General features: G+C 42.2%; 1 protein-coding gene across 3 annotated transcripts in view; it reads left to right on the top strand.

Moving 5' to 3' along the window:
* Positions 1-17,757, top strand: part of Mtus1 (microtubule associated scaffold protein 1) — a 149,974-nt gene that overhangs the window by 40,527 nt on the left and 91,690 nt on the right. For all 3 annotated transcript variants that reach the window (XM_052162382.1, XM_052162375.1, XM_052162376.1), the window contains exons 2-3: positions 9,384-11,589; positions 16,533-16,728. In XM_052162382.1, the coding sequence (XP_052018342.1) occupies positions 9,544-11,589; positions 16,533-16,728 (2,242 nt within the window). In that variant the 5' untranslated portion in view covers positions 9,384-9,543. The remainder of the gene's footprint in view (positions 1-9,383; positions 11,590-16,532; positions 16,729-17,757) is intronic.

The following is a 17,757-nucleotide window of genomic DNA, read 5'->3' as shown; positions in this document are numbered from 1 at the left end:
TCATTAGGGTAGGTTTTTTTTTTTTTTTTTAACAAAGATCTTATAGTAATATTTTGAGGATGATAGTTTACATAATTGATAGTAGGTTTTATAAAATTGGAAAACAACTTTGGTACAGATTTTGCTGTTTTAAAAAAAATCTGCTGTATCAGATTTTGGAGGTGATATTTTATGGAGGTAAATATGAGAGAACTGAGCCATGCTGAGGTGCACTGTAATAGTAACTTCTCTGAGTCAAGATATAGAAACAAAACCAGAAGAATTGTGCGTTTTGATGATTGTGAAGTGTAGCTGGTGACTGGTGCTGATGTATGACCCACTGCACCAGTCCAGGTTTATGCAAACTGTCTTTTTGGTGCCCATGTGCCCACTGTCTTTCTGGTAAGTTGTTTTAATGGGTCACACTCACTCGGGCACACTTACTTGGATATGATCTTTTTATCTACAGCTATTTTTTTATTCCAGAAAAACAGAGTTGAGTAAACACATTCCAGATTATGTATTTTATAAAACCTAAAAATACACACAGTTTGTCTTTATAGAACTTGTTTGCCAACCTTTGAACTAGTTAACATGTGGAGACTTCTCAGAAGCAAACCTGGGGAAGATTTAATAACAGAAAAGGAATAGGGAATTGTTTAGCATGTAGGAACTCATTTTGATAGACTTCTATTGTCTGGTGAGAACTATTTTCTTGCTCTGTGATGAAAGTACATAGAAATTCCTTTTTTTGGTAAGCTACCATAGAAGCTCTTTGTTTGACTGTCTGAGCATCTTCTATGTCCCCAAAGAGGGAAGTTAGACTTCTCCTCTCTCATTTAGTCAACCCCCAAGGAATTACTGACCCAATAGTTTTTTCCTATTAGACAAGTGTTAATTTGTGAAGTCTTCGTCTAGGAAAAAAAAAAAAGGAATGACTAGAGCGACCTGGTTAACTACTCTCTACTTCCACAACAACGGTATTATCAGCATATAATCTATCTATGGAAGTCATGCTAATAAAATAACAGCAAAGTACACATAGATACATACATACACACACATAAAACTCATATACACATTCACATTCACATACATATACACACATGTACTCACACACAAAAACATACATACACACACAAACATTCACATACACACACACACACAGAAGCACATACATACTTACCACACAAACATACACAGTCACATACACTCATACAAATAATACACATACACTTGCATACAGTCACACACACTCACACAAGCACATACATACTTAGACACAAACATATACACTTATAAATACTTATTCACACTCACACAAATGCATATACTCAAACACACATACATTCACATACACTCATATACACCCACACACCCACATCCACTTATACAAGCACATACACTCACACATAAACACACACTCACAAACATATAATACATACTCAAACACTCACACACTCAAACACACCCCCAAACATACACAAACATACACCCAAATACACACTTGCGCGTGCACGCGCACACACACACAGAGAGGAAAATGTCATTTTCAAATACAGCATTACTTGATTGCTCATTTACTGAGGTAGTTTGATTTGTGATTGGTTATTGATTCTCCAGTCAATGAAGTGGGGATCTGGGCCTCTTCCATCCATGGCCCTGGCATGTTAACATGCTGACACATGAAGGCCTCGCTTTGTTCATCTGTGTCAAGCCCAGTAGGAAGGAACAAGAACGTGAAGGGTTATGAGGTTTACGGTGCGAGCCTAGGGGCTGGTGTCTGTAATGTCCACTAAGCTCTTGTCTAGAATGCACAGCATTCACAAGTACCGAGCACAATAAGGAAGAGGAAATGGGCGAAGTGTCCGTCCAGACAGCCCCATTAGTCAGGAAAGCCACTGTTTTGAGTGACAAGCAGGAGCCTGCCCTCCCTTCCCATTCGGTTTTCCTTTTATTCTCAGGAAGCTCTGAATCACTGAATGACACTGGCTGAAAGGCTGTCCTTTAGGCAGAAGAACTAGTGTCACTCAAGACAGGTATAGGTATACATCTTAATTTGGTATCGTGTGCTTCGTACGTGACATAATTCATAAGGGAATTCTTCCCTTACTCCTCTAAGTCTTTGGACAACTGTTTCTAGTTCTTCCACTCCTGCGCAGAAGGGAAGTTTGTCCCTCCTGACTTGGCTGAGACTGGCTATGGCTTCACAGTGAGCTGTTAGCAGAAGTGGCCTTGCCAGCACAGCGCCACAGCTTTACCAGTGAGTGCATATTTTGTTGGAGTTGAACTTCTGCTGTGACTTATGTGTTGTTCAAAAAAGTAGACAGGAAAATATATACGGGAAAGGCAGAGAGGAGCATGCCGGCTCCTAGGTATAGTGGAAGAGGTTTAGTTAGAGATATGTGGGAGAGCATAGCCAGAGACAGGGTCTGCTGGGAGAGTCCAGAGTGGACCTGACCCAGACTGTGCCCTCCTGTGAGGAGAGGGAGAGGAGAGAGCAAGGGAAGAGGTGTGGCAGGCCCAAAGTACAAGGAGAGCAGGTAACCAAATGTTGGATTATACAGGGAAGAGCAGTCCAGCCCCCTGCATTGGGGCATTAAGGGAGGGGGCCCTGGTATGCCAGCCAGGAGGGCCCTGTAACACTTAAGGCTGAGGGGTGCTGGGTGAGCCTGTTGGCCAGCATCTGCTTTGATATGTTAAATAGGTACCTGAACTATTTGTCCCCAGTTTGAAAACTTACCAACAAGCTTTTAAGGAAACTGATTTTGTGATTTATAAACTATAATTCCTAACCGTATATTTGTATTTATATACATTAAAATATGGCAGCTCGGGCTGGAGAGATGGTTCAGAGGTATAAAATTAAGTCCTGTATGGTCATAAAATAGTGACACTAACCTTTGTTTGACCTATGCAAACACATTTCATAATTAACACATGTTGGATTAAATTGGAATGGGGGGTGGGTGGAGAGATGGCTCAGCGGGTAAGAGCACTGACTGCTCTTCCGAAGGTCCTGAGTTCAAATCCCAGCAACCACATGGTGGCTCACAACCATCTGTAATGAGATCTGACGCCCTCTTCTGGTGTGTCTGAAGACAGCTACACTGTACTTACATATAATAAATAAAAATAAAAACTTCATTTAAAAAAATTGGAATGGTAGGAATAGACTTGGTGGGCAAGAGAAATAGGAAGTGCAGGCTAATACAAGAACATCCCCTGAGCTTGTAGGCTAGTTAGTAAAATACAACCAAGCACACAACCAAGAGGTGTCTAACCTCATAGTGATTTGCAGCGTTGGCGTGCCGGGCGGGGATTTCTCAGAGGTCATCCTTGCATTTGGAAGATTAAGCAATTTGAGTCGGATCTCTAAAATTCCTTCCAGGATTAAGAATGTCAGCAGTCATTAATTCAATTATAGGATGGTAGTTCAAGTTTTGGAGCACTTTTCCTCCTAAGTATGTATGCGTTTTCCCATGTCTGAGTGTAGCCACACCTGTACCGCAGTGTACACACTGGACATGGAGGACAACCTTAGTGTTAGTGCTTGTCTCTTACTTTGGATAGGGTCTCTTCTTCTCCAGTGTGTATGCCAGGCTAGCTGACCTATGCGTATCCAGGGATTCTCTCAGCTGTGCCTTCACTGTGTTTTAGAGGGACTGGGTGTATAGACCTGTGCTTCTGTCTCTGGTATACATGGGTTTTGGGGATCTGAACTCTTTACCCACTGAGCTGAGTTAGCCATTTTAAAGCTGAGGTTTCGAATATAATTACTGTTTTCCAGTTCTTGACTGTTTTGTTGTTATTTGCCAGACAAGATCACAGTATGTAGTCATTCTTTTTTGTTTTTGTTTTGTTTGTTTGTTTTTGCGAGACACGGTTTCTCTGTGTAGTCCTAGCTGTCCTGGAACTCACTCTGTAGGCCAGACTGGCCTCGAACTCAGAAATCCACCTGCCTCTGCCTCCCAAGTGCTGGGATTAAAGGCGTGTGCCACCACCAATCCCCCCACCCCTCCCCGCCACACACACACCTGTATGTAGTCATTCTTGAACACAGTCTTCCCTCCTGGGGGCGAGTCAACTCTTGTTGACCTTTAAAGTTTCGGGAATATGTATCAATTTTTAAAAAATTCTGGATGAACTGTCTATTGTATTCCCAAATGGTAATGAGTGAGGAATTTGTTCTGTCCTGCCCAAGTTGTGCTCAGAGAAGATCTCCTTCCAGATAATTCTTTTTCAAAAGGGAACTCTATCGCTGTGCTTTGCCCTGCTAGACAGTGCTACTGGATGAACTCGAGACCATCCCCTGGGTGTAAGGAAGATTTGCTCCCAAGGTTTTAACTTTCTTTTCTTTTCTTCTCTGTTAAAATTCATTTTGATTTAAAAATATGCTTTCAAGACAGTAACTTTGAGGCTTCTTTAAAACTGAGGCAAATTATATGGTAATGGTAGGAATATGAAGACTGAGTCAGGTGAGATAAAGTCGTAGAATATGTGACTAGCACTTATTCTACACATTAGGTAGAATTCTTTTTTTTTTTTTGTTTTGTTTTGTTTTGTTTTGTTTTGCGAGACAGGATTTCTCTGTGTAGCCCTGGCTGTCTTGGAACTCACTCTGTAGACCAGGCTGGCCTCGAACTCAGAAATCAACCTGCCTCTGCCTCCCAAGTGCTGGGATTACAGGCATGGGCCACTGCGCCCGGCTAGGTAGAATTTTTAAAAGTAAGGAGGAATGAAATTGCTTCAGAGACAGTATGCTTGTGTGTGTGTGTGTGTGTGTGAGAGAGAGAGAGAGAGAGAGAGAGAGAGAGAGCGCACATGTATTTTGAAGTCAGAGGATAATACTTGCATGCTTTTCCTTAGTCACTTTTGTTTGTTTGTTGTTGGTTTTTAAACTCAAAAACAAGCTAGGGTTCTTATTGGCCAGGAACTCTTCTATTAGGCCAAACTGGCTACTTATTTAATGGATTCCTTTCTACCTTTCCAGAGCCACTCTATACTGCTTCACTGAGTCTTTCCAGAACCAGGGGCCAGTCCTCCTTTCTTCTTGTACCTCATTTGATGTGTGGATTATGTTTTGGGTATTCCAGTTTTCTAGGTTAATATCCACTTATTAGTGAGTGCATACCATGATTCACCTTTTGAGTCTGGGTTACCTCACTTAGTATGATGTTCTCTAGCTCCATCCATTTGCCTAAGAATTTCATGAATTCATTGTTTCTAATGGTTGAATAGTACTCCAAAAAATGTGGTATATCTGTGTGCCTGTTATTTATACAAGCTAATATGTGTATGGTAGAGAATGCTGACACTGGGTGGCGGTGGTACACACCTTTAATCCCAGAACTGGGGAGACAAAGGCATGTAGACATCTGAGTTCGAGGGCAGCCTGGTCTACAGAGCAAGCTCCAGGATATCCAATAATACACAGAGAAACCCTGTCTTGAAAAAACAAAACAACAGCCCCCCCAAAATAAATCGGGAGTCACAACACCCCTGAAAGCTGAAACACCATGTCTCATCTTACGTTGTAGTCCTAGTCTTTGACTTTAATTTCCAGAGGAGTTATGAGAAGTCAAAGTTGGCAAAGACATTTCATTTAGTGCATCTTAGAGAAAAACTTTCAACTACTTAAATAACATACTCCAGTAATGTGTCTTTTCAGAATAACTGAATTTGGCCATTTGAACCATTTATTAAGTATATATCGTTTAAAAATATTTTTATGCAATCATCTTTTATGTACTTTGGAAAAGAGCGATTGGGTAATAAAAAATTCTATTAATTGAATTTGGTGACCCTGTTCCTGTAGTGTAGGCTCATAACTTCTATAATCATGCTAATAAGGCTTATACTTAGCAGTTTTGTTTACAGCTACCTATTACAGATTCTTTCCCTCCCTCCCCGCACCTTCCTTATCTCCCCCTCCCCCTCCCAGGCAGGCATTTCCTTTTCTTTTTCTTTTTTTTCATTAGCATATGAAATAATGGGTTTTAGTGTGGGATTTTCATCTCTCTGTATCTTTTTTAGAGATTTATTTTATGTATGTGAGTACACTGTGGTTGTACAGATGGTTGTGAGCCATCATGTGGTTGCTGGGAATGAACCTAGGACCTCTGCTAGCTCCAGCCCAAAAGATTTATTTGTTATGTGTAAGTACACTGTAGCTGTCTTCAGACACACCAGAAGAGGGCATCAGATCTCATTACGGATGGCTGTGAGCCACCTTGTGGTTGCTGGGATTTGAACTCAGGACCTTCAGAAGAGCTGTCAATGCTCTTAACCTCTGAGCCATCTCACCAGCCCATAAGTCTGTATCTTATTTGTTCTTTTTTGCCACTTCTCTCACCCCCTCATCCCCTACTTTGTCTTTAGTCTCTGATGGTTTGAATGACATGCCCCCATAGGTTTTAACACTGGAACACTTGATGATGGGGCACTGATTAGAGGAAGTTAATGAACTTTAAGGAGTTAAAGAGTCTTGTTGGAGGTGTCACAGGGAGTAGGGTGTGGGAGGGTGGTGACTTTGAGAGCTTGTGTTCTCACCCTACTTCCTGTTCATTCTCTCTGCTTCCTGTATGTGGCAAAATGTTCTCAGTTTCCGACTCAAGCCGCCTTTGGCCACGCCCTCCAGGCCATTACTGACCCTCCCTGTAGAATTTTAAGCCACAATAAACCTTCGAAGTTGTTTTTGGTCATGGTATTTTATCACTGCAACAGAAAAATAACTAAAATGACCCCTCATGTCACATTTTCTTCAACAACCGCTTCCCTTCAAGAAGTGGAGAGGTGCATCGTTTGGTGCTCCTGAAATGGGTAAACATTCTTGATTTTAAAAGTTAGCTTGAATATATTTTATAACAGGTTGAAAATGCTCAATCTGTGGGACTGATTAGCAAGATGACTCAACACCAAGCTTAATGAGTCTTGAGTTTGAAACCTGGGACCCGTGTGGTGGAAGGAGAGAGGCAACCGACAGAGGCTGTCCTCTGAACTCCAGCGAGTGCAGAGGCATATACTCCAGAGAGTGCAGAGGCATATACTCCAGCCCGCACACATACACAGTAGACCCATGTAATAAAGCGATAATTTGTACTTCATAAAAACTTTAGAGATCTTAATAAAATCTTTACAGTAAATGTATAAATTATGCAGCTGCCATTGTGGGATTCAGAGCCCTTAGCATGTAAGTTTAGGATATGTGTGTCTATGTGGATGCAACATATGTGCACACATGCTGTCAATGTATACATATGTGCACACATGCTGTAGAGATAAATACTCCACTGGTGCAAAAATAATTTGCACCAGTAGATGCTAAGTTCAGTATGCATGATCAGAACACACAAAACTATTAATGACAATACAGGAGCCATTGGGTACTCTTCGGTTCCTATTGGAGTTTGAATATGGAGCAATAAAGATTACAAAGTGGGGAAATCAGATCTGCTCTTAATTCAGAATTTTATAGACAATTACTCGGTGTCATTGTCCCCATCAGATATCTCACTCGGAACTCAGCACCATGACATGAGAAGTTTACTGTGGCCTACAGTTCTAGATGGAGAGCCCATTGGAAGCTGAGAGAGCACATTTTGCCACACACACACAAGAAGTAGAGTCAACTGCAAGTGGGATGAGGACACACACTCTCCATATCAGACTTGTAATTAAATTTATTTGTTTAAAAAAATAAAACCCTGTATTTTAATTTTTAGGGGAGAAGAAATTTGGTACAAAGATGGGAAGAGAAAGCCAGAGCATGTGCCCTCCCCCCATCCCCCTTCCCTGCACCATGACACCTGTGTAGACATTGCTTGCCTAAGGACAGCTTTGTGTAGTCCATTCTCTCCTTCCACCCTAACGTGGCCTCTGGACCCTAAGCTGCAATACTCCAGCAAACACCTATACTTTCTTAGCCACCTCCACAGCCTAGATTTTTGAGATCTTTCTGGACATTTTAAAAGTTTGCTATTAATTACACAATTGAGTTATTTTGAGTTTGTTTATGGCAGTGTGAAACTAGGAGCAAAATACAGAGTTTGGGACATTTTATTACCCCCCTCAAACATCGTCCCCTTGGTCCTTTTCCACACAAATCCCCAGTGTATCTGTATTGTGTGTCTATCATTTTGCCTGTTCTTGACATTTTTGTATAAGTAGTTATCTTAATAGAGAGTCTTTTGAATAACTTCTTTCTCTTAGTGTAATATTTTCTTGTTGCAATACTGTATCCATGTATCTAATGAACCTTTTTGTTTTCATTTTTTCTTGTGCTAAAGAGCATTGTGATGTATAAATGTACAAGTTTTTGTTTTGTTTTGTTTTTTTAAATATCCATTTACTGGTCGATAGGCCTAGGTTTTCCCCACCATTATTTTTCTGCTGTTGTAAATAGTGCGTCTGTTAAAGATTGTGGGTTTGTTTTTATTGAGTTCTAAGGGGGAAAGGGGGACACTTTCAGGTATCTCTTCTCAGAAGGATAGCAAGGCAGGTGGATAAGTCCCTTATGCTATTATTTAACCCTTCTCACCTCCTTAAAGACCTTGTCTCCAGACTCCAGTATATAGTGGAACCTGAGGCATGGGGTTGGCTTCAGTGAATCCATTTACCTGGAACTGTTACGCAGTTCAGCAGGTAGTGACTTTGTTCACATTTTGAGGAATCTCTAATAGAGGCTATTCAACTCTTTTTGTTTGTTTGTTTGTTTTTAGTTTTGTTTTCCAAGACAGGGTTTCTCTGTGTATACCTGGCTGTTGTAGAATTTGTTTTGTAGATCAGGCTGACCTGCAACTCACAGAGATCCACTTACCTCCACTTCTGGAGTGCTGGGATTAAAGGTGGGAGATACCACCACCTAGTTTAACATACACACACACACACACACACACCACACTCACACACTTGGGAAGGGTACGGGGGGTTAAGATAGGAATGAAATAGAATGAATAGAGGAATGCAAATTCTCCGAGTCTCTTTAACTTATTTGTGCGGTGTGGATCATCTCCCTGGCAATCATGCAGAGTAGGAACCCTCTGACAGTGAGAAGGACACTTAGGAATTATGCTGGGACAGTGGCCATAAATCAGGACTGCCAAGGGAAATGAGGATGAATGGTTTCACCATTGACCAGTAAGAAGAAAAGATGGTTGCATGCTGCGTTAGTTCCTTTCTCTAAGAAGTCTCTGGGAGTCAGGAAGGAAGATGTCAGCTGTGACATCAGCAGGAAACTTTATCTGCATTTCCATATTATCATACTCCATTTCTTCACACATCAAAAGCTTTCTTTGAAAAAGAGTGGTAGATTAGCTGATGTGGAAGCTGTGATTTAAACTAATTAAGAGTGAGCTGTAAATTTTTCTAACATTTATTTGAGCTTATTGTTTTGTTTCTTCCAGGGGACAAGTCATTTCAACTTCAGAGCATCTAAGACTACAGTTGTGGAACACGACTGAAAGCAATAGAAAGGCGAGGAGCTGGACCGTCTTTCATTTACTCTCATTTAAAAGGAACTTGAAGAGAAAATAAAATGGCAGAGCTTTAAGGTTAATATTCAGGATGAATGATGATAATTCAGATAGGACGGAAGATGGATCGCATTATGTATTTATCCGTGATAAAAACCTGACTCCATCTGGATACTACAGAACATTACCATCTACCCAGCGCCCTCCAGTGAGTCACGGGGATTGGAGCTTGGCCACCCCAGATGACATGGTGGTCGATTATGAAATGGATCCTGCTGAGGACAGCGGTGGAAGTGTGTCTTTAAGCCATCCGTGTGTTGAAGCACTTGCTTACCCGGAGCCTTCATGCGGTTTCATGGGTAAGTGTGAGCTTGCAGTGTATAGTGAGCTCACCTGCCCCTCTCCTGCACTTGTGAAAGCAGGGAAGCCCCCAAACCCGCACAGTAACTTCGATTCCGGAGAGGCGATCCAGGATGAGAAGTCTGATCCCTCTAAGCCCTGTGTGTGTGAGTCCGATGACAATAATGCATGTGGAGACACCCCTGAAACTTTGGAGCTAAAGCAAACATATGACATGAAAGTGGACACAGTGACCTGCACCGTTATAGCACACCATGCTACTGAACAGGGTCAGCCTTTATGTGCTCCTGGAGGTCTGCAGCCAACAATGAGAGACGGAAATGCATTGTCCAGCTCTGATCGGACACCACCCCATTCCTCTAAGATGTGTGGGAGAAGTATTACTTATAATAGAGAGGACTTTGAAAACCTTCAAACCACACCATCAAAGGCCCTAAACACAACCTATACATTGATTTCTGATACGCTGATGCAAACTGACGGTCCAGACATTGAAATTCAGTGTCAGGATTCTTTAGGAAATGCCACCAAAGAGTACACAGATGGGAGAGTGCAAGGACTTGTTGGAGAAAAAGAGATACAAGCTGTGACACTGGTTTCTGATGGCATGGAGGTCCCCAATGGGTCTGTATTACAGGAGTTCTATTGTGTATCTGAAGATGACCCAAACAGTGAGACACATTCACATGGCTCGGACGCTCAGCAGGAAATGGGCCAAAATCTAAGAGGAACACTGTCTGGCTGCCGTGTTGTTGGTGAAGGCGCAGGACTGGCGCCAGCTTTTGATAAGAGTAGAACTAGAGTCCTGGACTCTGAGTGCAAAGCCACTGTGACTGAAGACCCACACATCGATTCCCTTGTCAATGACTCAGACATCCAAGGTAGTACAGAAGGGCTGAACCTGAGGCATGTCCCAGGGCAGAGGGTTTCATCCTGTGAGATGGGTTGGGACGAGAATGGCGGAGCCATTGGCACAGATAATATGGCTTTCGGGTCATCACCAGTTAAGCAATCCCCCGATGTGAGCTTCACACTTTCATCTGTTGAAGTGAAGAAGTACAATAATGTGGCGAATGGACCAAGAGATGCTAAAAATGCACCAAACTTGAAAGGGGAACCAACGAATATGCCAAAACCTAATCTGGGAAAATCAGCTACCAAAACGAATACCACTGTAGGCAGTAAAGTTAGGAAGACAGAAATTATAAGTTATCCCAGACCAAACTTCAAAAACATTAAAGCCAAAGTTATATCCAGATCAGTGTTGCAACCCAAAGACACTTCCCTAATGAAGGACACACCCAACCCTCAGGTTTCGGGGGGCTCCTCACCCTCACCAGTGCCTTCTAAACAGATTACAAACAAAGCACCAAGATCTGACTTTAAAGCCGACAAAAAAACAGAAATCCCAATTAACAAGACACATAAGCAACAGTTTAATAAACTCCTTACCAGCCAGGCTGCGCAAGTTACAACTCATTCTAAAAATGCTTCGCTCAGGGTTCCAAGAACAACATGTGCCACGAAATTGAATCAGGAGGATGTTGACAAGACAGGTTCTCCTCATGCAGGGAGCGAGCCCGGCTCTGTAGCTGCCTTCTTCCAGAAGATCAAAGGCATTCTCCCCGTTAAAATGAAAAGCTCAGAGTGTTTGGAAGTGTCTTATGTTTCCCACATCGATCAGATTAGCCCTGAAGAGGGCAAGCAGGACTGTGAGGAGGCTCCGATGGAAAAGCCAGCCATGAATGAGACTTTTGAATCCAAGTCTCTGTTTGTGGTAAGTGAACTCTACAGTCTGCTTTTAGGAATGGTGAAGAAAACTGGTGTATTGGCAATGAGTGGCCTGTACTTGCTAATAATCATCAATGAACTTGGTTCGTAATCTGCAGTCAGCTGTTCTCTGTCCAGCCAGGCAGTATAGAGTGTGAATGAGTCAAAACATAACAAAAATGCATATTTAAAAAAACCTCATATCTGGTATTTTCTTGAATGTGGTTATTCCTTCTGATAGTGCTTTAAAAGAGTAAATTAATATTTTTAATATATTTTGATATTTGAAATGAAATAACTGATGCAATCAGGTTGTGTGTTGTTTTTCTGAAATAAAAAAAAAAACAAAAAGGAGCTTTAAGCATTCGAACATATTGTGACACAGTGGAGAAATGGCTAGGCAGTGCTGGTAAACATAGCAGCACAGAAATCCTGGAGGCCGAGCCTCTTTTCAAAACTTGAGTGTACTTCTCACCCACTCAGTGACATGGGTCATTTTGCCACGGCCAGAAGGAAAAGGCTTGTGCTGTGGGTCACTTGCATTGGTTTCCGTTGCATGAAAGAAACAAAGTCCTTATGTGGTAAGCGAAGCAGTCTGCCTGCAACGGTGCCTGACAGATCCAGACTAGATAGAGTCACTAAAAAAGTCGAAGCAGTATACACAGTTGAAGGGTTATTTTTGTTTAAACATGCACCTGTTTTTCGACAATTGTATGTTAACATATAGTTTTGAAAACATTGGCCAGGCTGCTCGCTGTTGGGACTGCCTGGGTGCCCTCGGCTCTATTTTTGGCAGTGGAGACTAAGGTATATTTTCAGCCCCACACTGACTGCTTGTCCTTGAAATGCTTGTCCTCTGGACCTGGAATGGATCTGAGTGCAGGGGAGGAAGACAGATGTAATGCACACAGCCTGTCTTTTGGGGACTCTTGTGTAGGAACACAGCACGGTCAAGGACATGAGGCTGGTTTTGGTTTTTTTCAGGTTACATAGAAGGTCATGTAGGTATCCTTTCCATGATAAGAAAATGCTGAAGAGAGATACTGACCTGGGTCAGCTTACAGAGAGATGTTTTGGCTTTATCAATAACTCTTTTGGCAAGGATGGAATGTCACAGGGATTTCTAAAGGAATGGGCTTGTATTTTGTTTCATTACAAGATCTTTCACGTTTTTTTTCTTTGTTTTTTTTTTTTTTTTTTTTTTTTTTAATGTCTAACCGAGGAAGCTGGTCATTTAGAATCTTAATGTTTTACCAAATAAAATTACAATAAGCTCTATTTTTTTTTTCCCGAGACAGGGTTTCTCTGTATAGCCCTGGCTGTCCTGGAACTCACTCTGTAGACCAGGCTGGCCTTGAACTCAGAAATCCGTCTGCCTCTGCCTCCCAGAGTGCTGGGATTACAGGCGTGCGTCACCACCACCTGGTTTACAATAAACTCTAATTTGTAATCAATAGTCTTAGGTGTTTACAATCTTAGGTGTCTATAGACCTATATAGAATCAAGATTTTGTTTTTCATTACTTTATGGGAAGTTTGTTGTTGCTGTGAGACATGCAACCAAGTATGGCTTAAAACTCAGCTAACGGTAGCCCAGGCTGGCCTTGATTCTGAGGTCTACTTGCTTATCATCCTTAGTTTAGTTAGGTTAGTTATGCACTACCATGTCTTGTTTTATGAGAGACATTTCATGGCTGTCATCTCTGAGTATCGGAAAAAACAGCAGGATGTTCCTGGAGCATTGGTCTTGAATGTAGATTGCTCCTGTAGTTCTGAATCCTGGAGAGTTTCGGTCTTGGAAGCTGCGGGCCCATGATCTGTGTGTAGCATTGAAGTAAGGCCATGAGATGGTCAGGTAAGATGGATTCCAGCAGCTTGCACCTAGCAGTATTGCTGTGAGAGCTCAGACTTAGACATGAAGTGCTTTGTAAGGCTGTAAGGATTGTCCCATGGGCCCACGGGTATCATCACTGCTGATTTTACTTACCAGCTAGAATACAGAGCTATGCCTCTGTGATCGAGTCTTAAATACAGCAGAGTCTTGGTCTAATTTGTCTAATTCATCTAATTCAACTACCACACTTCTAAAGAGGGTGGTGAAGAGGCTAGACCAACCGTCGTAACCACAGGCTATGCTAAAGAGGTGAACTCACATTGCATTTTCTGTTGGTCACTTCAGTAATACTTAAGAACCCTATCTGCCATTGAAGAATGTTTGTTTTCTTGTGTAGTATGTAGGTGTTGGCCATTAGTCAAATTAATTCATATAAAACTCCCTACCATGATATGGCTGTTTGGTGGTCCCGGTTCACCTGAAACTTTAAGAAAAGTTTTTATTTGGGAGAAGTGATTTGATTTGGTCAGCTATAAGGGTGAAAAGTAACTGCCCGCTGCAGAGGTTACATGGTCAAGATGGCGCAGTGAAGGAGCTGGTACTGAAGGGAACCCCAGCTCAGCTGCCTTCCTATAGGCTGCCATTTAATTGTCTCAGGGCTTATGTGCATTGTATTTGTTTGATTTTGGTTTTTTTTTTTTTGCAACAGCAAGGCAATTGTTATCCACACATTCATGCTTCAGAGGGTTTAAAAACTCACAGGTGTCGGGACTGGAGAGATGGCTCTGTAGTCAAGAGAACCAGCTGCTCTTTCAGAGGTCCTGCGTTCAATTCCCAGCAACCACCTGGTGGCTCACAACCATCTGTAATGAGTTCTGATGCCCTCTTCTGGCCTGTTAGAGCACTTATACATAAAATAAATAAATCTTGAAAAAAAACAAAACAAAACGGTACACAACTGTTGGGTGTTCAAACTCAGGTCCCCTGTGTCTCACAGACTTCAAAATTTTCAGAAATGTGGGCTCGGGAGGTAAAACAAGTGATTAGTGGGAGATTTGCTTCTATAAGTTGGAGTTTGGTTTACTATTTACAAGAAAGTTTTTTTCTGGAAGAATCTGTTTTGTTTTAGTGTCAATGTGGTTTGTAGCCATTCTCTTGGAATGATAGCTATTGGATTAGTTTTGGTTTCACCTAGTATATGGATTAAATAGATACTGGTGTTAGGAATATATATATATATATATATTATCTATATTATATATATAGATAATATATATATATATATAAAATAGGAATAATATAGGAATATATGTGTATGTATACACACACACACACAATAGGATAGTTATAGGATATATCCTATAAACAGAGGAGGGGCACAAGATAGGGGATACACAAGTCTGAGCATGGATTTTGGATAACTTTACATTTGTGGCTCTATCATTCACTGTACAGTGGCCCCTCTCTGAGGCTCAGTTTTATTCTATGTAAAGGGAGAAGGTAATTGTAGTTTATAGAGTTAGAAGTTGCACTAGGAGTAAGATTCAGGCTCCTGTTTCCTTACGCCTATAGTAGAAACAGTTGTTGGGCATCTACTGTGTATGCCACATATGGTAGTACTTTTTAGGGTATCGAGAAAGACCGCTTTGGTTCAAATGTTTTATCTAATGCAGTGGGGCTGCTAGAAAATAGCCACGGGGGCATGCTGGGTACTGAGTTATGAGCGTGACTGGCTTGCTGTGGTACCAGAGAGGAAAGTGTAGTAGCAGTTGAGGGCTATCACGGGAAGCTTCTGATGACAAGGCCATTTAGTCTCTTGCCATAGCTCACAGGGCTTTCTTTCTGGGCTAAGAGAACACCAAGTATAAAGATGAAGAGCATAGGGATGTACTTTGAGGCAGGGGGATGCCAGGTAAGGGTAGAGGTTGTGATGGGAGACAGTGACAGTGGCTGCTACATCCTAAAGGGTTTGGTGTGCCTTTAAAATTTGAGGAAGGTTTTTGTAGTAGGGGAATATAAGAAGTAGCAGAGGCTGGGGAGACCAGACAAACCCCAAGGACATCACTTCAGTGCTCATGTTGAGAAATGAGTGAGGCTGGCTTTTATAAGAAGGCAGGTTTAAAAAAATTGCAATTTTGTCTCATGTATGCTAGATTAAGTATCTATATGGAGGCGTATGTATACACATGCACACACACGTGACATAAAAGTAGAAGGCATATTTTGGTTTTGGAGGAAAGAGTTGGGAAGAAGGATGAGGGGTAGTGAAGGGTGGAGTATAAAGAAAATCAAACTGTGTGTGTATAAAACTGCCACATTTTATATGACCTACAACATCATTATTTTGTAGACTGGCTAAAAATTAAACTTTAGAATGGTAATTTAGGTAAGGTGAGGGCTCTGTGTTAGTGAATGCCAACGATAATAGGATCATTGTTATTGAAGAGAAAGATCTCAGTGGGGAGATGCAGGGGCAGCTGAAGAGGAGAGAGTGAGTGTTGGCTTGGATTTTGAGAGCATCATTCGTGGTTGAAGACAAACAATGCAGGGTGAGTTGATGGTGAGGGAAGACAAGACCAGGATGAATCCCTGGTTAAGACTAACCTCGAAAGGTAGCAAGGAATGAGGCCCAGGGAAGGAATAACCATGCAGGTAGAGGGGCAACAAGCTGAGTGCCCACTCTGGAGGACTGAACAGTATCGCTGAAGTCTGCTCCAGGCACCGGAGAACAGTTCTAATAATAGGTCTGAAGGAATATCAGGGCCATTGAAGTCTGCTTCAAGGAGTCTTTTGTTGTTGTTGTTGTTGTTTGGCTTTTTGGGTTTTTTGGATTTGTTTTTTTCGAGACAGGATTTCTCTGTATAGCCCTGGATGTCCTAGAACTCACTCTGTAGACCAGGCTGGCCCCAAACTCAGAAATCCGCCTGCCTCTGACTCCCAGAGTGCTGGGATTACAGGCATGTGCCACCGCTGTCCGGCTTCAAGGAGTCTTAATTGTTCATAGTACAAATGGTAAATATTACATTGGTCAGCCACCAGGACAGAGGGTTTCTTTCATAGAGCTGGAATTGGGGGAAAAGCATGGTGAGACTGAAATCTTAACCGGTTTCCTTGCAGGACTCTGCACCCAAAACTTCCACCACTCCAGGAAGGAGCAGTTCCAAGCCAGACTCCCGCTGCCTGAGGAAAACACCAGGGCTGAAAGCCAAAGTGGGGCCTGCTGCTTCCTGCCTGCGGAGGAAGAGCGACTGTAGAACCCTAAGCTCCGACAGGGCCTTGTCACCTCAGCGGATCAGGCGTGTGTCCGGCTCCGGTAAGAATAATGTAATTCAGCTACTCTTTTATGTAGCGCTTGATGAATGTTTTGCAGTCAAAATTAGGCTTGGCAGAAAGCAGGAGGAGCATCTGGTTTTAGAACTAATGTGTTATGTCACTAAAGCGCAAGCTTTTTGTGGTCCAACAGGAGAGATGGGGAGTCTGAGGAGATGGCACCGCCCTTTGAGCGGTGCACAGCATCTTTGGGGAGTGGCTGATGTGCCTAAACTTCCAGGCTGTCCCAAAGCATGTATATGTAACCATGCAGTTGGCTAGCTGCAGTCAACACTGTGATAATGTTGACTGTCAGTTTGACACACATGGGAAGAAGGGACCTCAATTAAGCAATTGCTTTCATCAGTTGGCTTGAGGGCATGTCTAGAGCATTTTCTTGGCTGCTGATTGGTGTGGGAGGGACCAGACTGTGGGCAGTGCCACCCTGAGGCAGGTGAGCCTGTTCTGGGAAGAGAAGGTGGCTGAACATCAACCTAGGTCTGAGCAGACCAGAAAGAAGCCCTCGTCCGTTCCCTCTGCCTCACTGCCTGCCTTGGGTTCTTAGCTTGACTTTCCTCAGTTATGGACTGTGACCAGGAAGTTTAATAAGAAATTCATCTTTTCCTCCTCAGGGTGCTTTTAGTTATGGTGTTTATCATGGCTACAGGAAGCAAGAAGGAATACAAGAATTTTATTTATTTATTTTTAACTAAGTGTGGTGGGGTACCTGTATAATTCATTTGGAAGGTAGAGGCAGGATTGCATGGTCAAGGCCCACCTGGGAGTGTGTGTATGTATGTGTGTATACATATATGTATGTATGTATGTATAGATGTATATATGTGTGTATATATGTGTATACATGTGTATATGCATGTACATATTTATATACACACATATATACATATACACATACACATATATGCATATGCATGCATGTAAGCTGACTCAGGTGTTGGTTGCCAAGCCTGATGACCCGAGTATAGAAAGAGAGAACTAACTCCCACAAGTTATCTTCTGACCTCCACACGTA

The sequence above is a fragment of the Apodemus sylvaticus genome, chromosome 18 (genome assembly GCF_947179515.1).
Source record: "Apodemus sylvaticus chromosome 18, mApoSyl1.1, whole genome shotgun sequence".
Taxonomy (NCBI): domain Eukaryota; kingdom Metazoa; phylum Chordata; class Mammalia; order Rodentia; family Muridae; genus Apodemus; species Apodemus sylvaticus.
Note: the sequence above shows the minus strand (reverse complement) of the source record. Positions and strands in the feature narration are given on the sequence as shown.